This window comes from Belonocnema kinseyi, chromosome 5 (genome assembly GCF_010883055.1).
Source record: "Belonocnema kinseyi isolate 2016_QV_RU_SX_M_011 chromosome 5, B_treatae_v1, whole genome shotgun sequence".
Classification (NCBI taxonomy): domain Eukaryota; kingdom Metazoa; phylum Arthropoda; class Insecta; order Hymenoptera; family Cynipidae; genus Belonocnema; species Belonocnema kinseyi.
In genome coordinates, this window is record NC_046661.1 from 136,066,568 (window position 1) to 136,072,914 (window position 6,347).

At 33.4% G+C, this 6,347-nt stretch overlaps 2 protein-coding genes across 2 annotated transcripts; both read right to left on the reverse strand.

Moving 5' to 3' along the window:
- Nucleotides 1–222: 222 nt before the first annotated feature.
- On the reverse strand, nt 223–1,297 carry LOC117173406 (pancreatic lipase-related protein 2-like). The gene is made up of 2 exons (XM_033361952.1): nt 1,156–1,297; nt 223–1,056 (listed from the first exon to the last, which is right to left on the reverse strand). The coding sequence occupies exons 1-2, from the start codon at nt 1,253–1,255 to the stop codon at nt 638–640; spliced, it is 519 nt and encodes a 172-aa protein (XP_033217843.1). The 5' UTR covers nt 1,256–1,297; the 3' UTR covers nt 223–637.
- Nucleotides 1,298–1,312: 15 nt separating this feature from the next.
- On the reverse strand, nt 1,313–3,899 carry LOC117173905 (inactive pancreatic lipase-related protein 1-like). Its single transcript, XM_033362551.1, has 2 exons — nt 3,554–3,899; nt 1,313–1,419 (listed from the first exon to the last, which is right to left on the reverse strand). Exons 1-2 carry the CDS (start codon nt 3,876–3,878, stop codon nt 1,313–1,315), a joined length of 432 nt encoding a protein of 143 aa, XP_033218442.1. The 5' UTR covers nt 3,879–3,899.
- Between the last annotated feature and the right edge of the window lie 2,448 nt (nt 3,900–6,347).

Genomic DNA, 6,347 nt, shown 5'->3' on the forward strand with positions numbered 1-6,347 from the left:
ATCATTTATAAATGATATTACTAAAAAAATTAGTGAAAATTTACTGACAAAATTGTTTACTTAAATCATTTTCAAACATAATACTTAAAACGTTCTAATTACCTACCAAGGTATATAATCTCCTGATCGTGTATAATTTATACTTATCATATTATTTTTCTGAAATAAAAAGTTATGGTTTCACCTGAAATCAAAGAAGCCGATAAAACAGAATGACTCATCTTCTCGTGCAGAGGTCGTTTAATTTATCAAATATCCGTTTTACACTATAAGTAGGTACTTTTACCGGATGCGACAAATTAGTAAAGGATTTCGAGCTATTCTATTATATCCGGTTTGTTGTAGTACACTATTTTCTCATAGACTTGAGCAATGTTTCTTTTGTAACTCCTGTTCTTTTTTTTCGATACAAATTTATAGCTGTCACTGACCGGAAAACCCGAGTATTAATGTGAAACATTGAGCATCGGGAAAAAGTTGAAATTTTGTTAGATTTGATTTGACTTTTGTCAACCGGCAAAGTGTAATTTTTCACTGAGAAATCTAGGAAATAGTCTGGAATTTTTTTGAAGTTTGAGTGGCCTCCCTGAATGAGTCGAATATTCGATTAAATTTTTTTAGTTTATCAACACAATGTTCATGCACATTCTGATGATAAACTGAAAGGTTCTATGTCATTGGTTTCAAAATAGTATGTTCCTGGATTTGCGGGATAACTGCTAATTCCACCCATGAACGCAATTTCCTTTTCACACGTTTTTTCAGTAAATTCTGAATACGATGTGCACTTTAATGAGCAGAAATCAGGACCAGGATTTAAAATTTGTTCTGCCAAGTATTGGAAAGATCGACCATGAGAGCAGGCAGAAATTAAATCGTCCTTACAACCTTTTTGTGACGAGCCACCATTAGGATAAAAGTCGTAATGGCCAAGCTTGTCTGGGCAACCCCATAATCCAGCATTTGTGTGTATGACTTCCACATGAAGAGCATCGTCAGGAGAAAGACGTTCATTCTCGGGGACAGAAACAAACAGAGGCCAAGCTGGATCACAACCTAATGATATGTAAATTAAAATTTTAGCTCTTTTCCACGGATCAAATCACGTCCATGGCAATTAAAATTTAATTAAGTTTGAAATATGAATTTACATACCTATAGTATGGTTTACTTTTTTAGTTACATTTTGACCGGCAATTCCAACTATATGAGCGCCAAGAGAATGACCGTATAGGGTTGTCGTTTCAGGATTCATCCCATGTTCGTACAGAAAATTGATGAATTTCCTATCCTATTATCCTATCCTATTATCCTATAATCCTATTTGTGGTGTGAATAATTTGGCTACTGTATAGAGCCCCTTTGCCAAAGGGCTCCAATTCACCGTAATGATGTTCGAATCTGTTGTGTTCTGCAGAGCTGGATAAACAAAAATATTCTAAAATAATCATTCTTCGTGATATGTTTTTAAAAATCATGTATTACTTTGACATGCATTTTGTTTTATTTTAATAAAGAGTGTTGCTACAGAGTTTCGAGAACGTAGATGGGAAACGTAATATATAGGAGAGTTTTTTAAAAGTCCGGAAAAACGTCAAATTCTATAAATTTGGGGAAATCTTATACTCAGAGGTTGTTTTTGATTTAAATTAATCGTGGAAGTTATAAAGTAAAAGACCTCTCAACTTGTTTATTACTTTGACTATTAAAATCAATGTTTTTTTTAGTGGAATATTTTACAAAGTGAATAATTTTTCATGAAAACTTATAAATTATACTGTCTTTAGAATTTAAACAATTTTGTATTAGAAGCTAAAGGTTTTGCCATTTCCATTCTTTACGGGAATGTCTTCGGCATTCAACGATAGAGGTTCACTATTATCATAAAAAATCGTTCCGTAGTTAGGGGGCAAAACATCCCAAAAAACAGGATTTTTCGGTATACTTTTTCAAAGATCTACTTTAACCTGTTTCCAGAAGGAAAGCGACGTTAGGAAAAATCTAAATAAATTTACAGACATTCTTAAAATAATTTTAATCAATGTGGACGTGTGGCCGACATTGAGGGACAAGTGGAAGCAAAAAAGTACCCTTTCTATGACAATAGTAATTCCAAAAGCAAGAAAAATGCTCAAAACAGGTGTGATTGAACGAAAAAGGGCCCTCAGTGTCTTGGTTTGAAACCCATTTGCGAATATCAACTCAATTAAGAATATTTTTTATGGAAAATTGGTTAAAATAATTAAATTTCTCCTTGAATCTGCAGAAAATTTTCTTCTGTTTCAATCTATAAAATTTCTTGAAAAGTTTCCAAATATTAATTTGAAATCTAAAAACGTGTATAATTTGTTGCGAATTTTTTAAAAAATATTTCCGAACCTCAAATAATGTTTTTTAGAACTCCTTCATATCATTATGGATTATTCGAATTGTTCGTCCCGTTTTTTTTTAAATCCTACGAAATAAAAAAGGGCTTAAAAATTTTTCAGATTTTTTTTCGAAAATTCGAAAAATCTTTTCAACTGTTTAATTCTGTTCATTCTTATTTTAAAGTACACTATTCTAAACAAAAAATCCTTTTCATTTCCGTAGAATTGTTAGTAAAATCGTTTCATTCTCTTAAAAACGTATTGTCCAGTAAGAAGCGGATGGAGAGAAAGTAGGCAATTCATTTCCTAAAATTTACCAGCAGGTGGTGTTACCCAGATTTTTGATTAATTTTTTTGGAAAAGGGCCTCGCCCTCCACTCATGGCGTTTGCAAAGGCTGGTTAGTTTTCCCACCCTGCCACTCTTTTTCGAGTCCCATTCTCTCTCTTTGTAGCTTGTTTGCGAAGCGCTGAGCAAAATTAAAATGACCTCCGCTTTTCTTGTTAGCCGGGAGGCCTGCGTGTAAAAAATTGGCCGAAACGAGTGTCTTTAGAATATTATTTGTATGAGTGGTATGACTAGAGTAGACACTTCGATATTATAAAAGGACATTCTATAACATTGAAAAATAGAGTTTGGAAATATTTCGGATAACATTATTTGCAATTAAAAAGGATTAAGAAAAAAAGTTCTGTGATTTGAAAAGAATTAAAGTTGAAATGGAAAAATCATATAGGCTTAAATTGTTCGTGCTTAAAAAGAATAAATTATCTATAGGAATATCAATGGAATTTTTGAAAATAAAGTGAATTCGAGTTTGAACATTTTTTATGTGAAAATAATTACGTTTCGAAAGATTTGAAATAACTTCGTCATTTTAAGTCATACTTAAAATTTTAAGGTATGAGGATTTTAAATTTGAAATTCATTGTAACTTTACTTGAATTTTGGAAATTCGAAATGAACGCTCATGTTGAAATCTTAAAATTATGACTTCAAACAAATTTTCGTTGGCTTCCTTTAAAAGCTTCAATATTCCAGGAATCGCGAGGTCTGGGTTTTTATAAATTAATTTTGGAAAAGGTCTTGAATTTATTACCCGAAATTCTGTAGCAACCCCAATAGTATTTGACTTAATAGACATTTTAGAATAGTGAAATCTATATTTTTAAAGTGTAGAAATACCATATCGAACTAAATTGCATGCTGGGCTGTCGCTAGAACTCATAAAGCCATGCGTTAAGATGTAAGTGCGTCGGTTGGCATCAAAATAACTTTCTTTTAATGCCGTTTCATTGTTGATTCCTAAAATTTCATATTCACCGCCGGATTCATTAGTAAAAAGTTGAATAGTTACCACTTCGTTAAGGTCGGTAAAAACATTAAGTAAATTGAAATCGGGAAGCTCTAAAGCAAGTTCGACAGGATTCTCATCATCGTCGAAAATTGTCAATGATACGTTGCTAAACATACCAATTTGTACGTGAAAAAACTCTGTAAGTTCATCCATTACATTCGCAAGTGCAATGCCTGGAAGGATACAATAAGAAAAATCAAGATCAAATATATAAAAAAAGATTATTATGTTTTGAATTTCAAAATATAAACTATTTTATTTTTTGGCGCTTCATAGATTTTTGTAAAACCCCTTATACATTCCGTTTACTCTCGAGATTATAATCATCTATCCATTGAGATCAAGCTGATCTGCTTGGAGGGTCATCTGTCAGACTAAACAAAATAGTCGCGAATTTTTAGTGTAGATGGGCAAACGGTATATAACCTTAATACATTTGCCTAACCGCACACAAGTGACCTATAAGCCAAAGTACTCGCAAGAACGCCAGCGATCTCGACTTGACTTGATATATGACCCCGAATCAGATCATTATGATCTCAAACATTAATCATTAATTGTGTCACGACTAAGTAAGTTTGCTTATATATTTAATATTTAAACAGTGTACAAAACCCTTTTGTGTAAGCAGATGTGACCTAATTTTAAACTAATCTTTTTATAATGAGTACTTGCCAGAAGTCAGAAGTGTCGGTAATACGATCATGCACACAAATGTCTTCATATTTTGGCAGGGCTGTAATTTATTTGAGAGTAGCTGCACAATCACTACATATCCCAAATTTACACGTTAAAATAGATATTAAAAAATCTCATTTACTTGAATTTATCTACTCAATGCCAATTACATTCTAAATTAAGAATATGAGTAGTTAAAATACAAAACTTTGATAAGACACGAATTGGGGTATCAACTATAAGTCAAGTCGTATTCTTTTCGAGGGTGGTTCAAGACTAACGACTGTCCTCCGCTGAGGAACATTCAAGGGTGCGAGTCAGATTCCGATGTTGCCAAAGGAAAAGTCTAGGAACAATTTAATTTTTTGAAAAATGGCAACCTTTAACTCGTTATGAGATTAAGGCATGTTACAAAAACTGAAATATTGAAAAAATTGCTAAACTAATAGAAATTATTTGAATTAATTTCCTTACATGATTAGAAAAATGTCTGGCATCGAGTTTGTTTCTTTTCTTTGGTAGCACTAGGTATCACAAGACCTGGAAGCAGATCAGAAGAAAAATCAAGTTTAGAGATATCCCACAAAGATTATTATCTTTTAGGTTTCACGAAGGTATATAATTCGAAAAAGACTGGAACTTTAATATCACGTCGCTATGCACAAATCCAAAAAGGAAGATTCATTTTACTCTGAGTTTGCCTACATTCATTTGTGGGCACATAATTAACGAACACCTTTAGGAGAGCGAATGGGCTAGAAATCGCTAAAGCAGGTGTTTAATGTTTATGTTTATAAATAATTAATTTCGTTAGATCAGGAATGAGGAATACCTTATCAATTTTTCGGGCGTGAGTCTCTGTGTAGCGCAGTCGGCCGGGTTATTTTTAGTAAAAATATATCGCCATTTCGCGCAAGGTACCAGCTCATGAATTAGGGAAACTCTATTAGCGATCAACAAAGGCCAATTGAAGGATGTTTTCAAAGCCAAGCCAAAACTGTTACGGAATCAGTGTGACAGTAAACAGGTATTTTATCCAATGACATAGTTTCCATGACAAACTTAAGTGTCTTAGTTAACAACGTAGCTCCACACAACTCCAAACGAGAAATTGATACAAATTTAGCAGGAGCTACTTTCGATTTAACCATTAGTAGGCATACATGAGCCTCCTCTAAATCTGTACTAAGAATTATAATGTAAACGGAAGCTAAATAGGCTTTTGACGAAGCGTCAAAAAAGTCATGAAGCTCGAATTCAAAGTTTGTTTGCAATTGCCGTGTCCATCTCGGGAATTTAAGTGCTTCTAATTTTTCCAGAGAACCATAATAATTGAACATTGAATTTTAAGATCATCAGTTAGTCTGTCGTCCCAGTCGAGTTTACACAGCCAAAGTTCCTGCATTAAAATTTTTGCCATTATTATGACTGGAGTTTTCCAACTCATAGGTTCATAAAACTGAGCTAATAATGAAAGAATAAGAGGAATGCATCAGACTCAGGATCTCAAAATAAACCTAGAACCTTCAGCTGTGCATCCTCCGCTAACGGAAATTCGATAGCACGTTCGTGTTCTCCCTGGGGACAATCTTCCAATAGTTCGGGTTCATTTGCGGCCCACTTTAGCAAATAAAAACCGCCAGCTTCCAATAACAGTGTTGTTTGAGCTCGCGCTTGTTTCCCCTCAATCTGTATGTACCAAGTAAAACATCATCGACGTGAATATTATTTTCTAATATAGTTTGGGCTAAAAGAAATATATTTCCTTCATCATAAGCTAACTACTGATCCACTTTGTTTTTGTAAGGTAAGCGTATAATGTAACGTCCGTCTTTTGTTCGTTGGTAATTCGTGGCAAATGCTCATCATAAAACATTTCGTCATCTGTCAAAGTATTTTTAAAGTGAACTTTCTCCAACTCCCAGAACATGGTTAAGTCTTCAT

What these genes read in the sequence shown, in the direction of transcription:
- LOC117173905 (XM_033362551.1), bottom strand. Translation starts at nt 3,878, where the DNA reads ATGGATGAACTTACAGAGTTTTTTCACGTACAAATTGGTATGTTTAGC. An exon ending in ATGCAATTTAGTTCGATATG is followed by an intron (nt 1,420 to 3,553) that starts GTATTTCTACAC and finishes TTGTTTATCCAG; the next exon opens with CTCTGCAGAACACAACAGAT.
- LOC117173406 (XM_033361952.1), bottom strand. Translation starts at nt 1,255, where the DNA reads ATGAATCCTGAAACGACAACCCTATACGGTCATTCTCTTGGCGCTCAT. An exon ending in AAAAGTAAACCATACTATAG is followed by an intron (nt 1,057 to 1,155) that starts GTATGTAAATTC and finishes ACATATCATTAG; the next exon opens with GTTGTGATCCAGCTTGGCCT.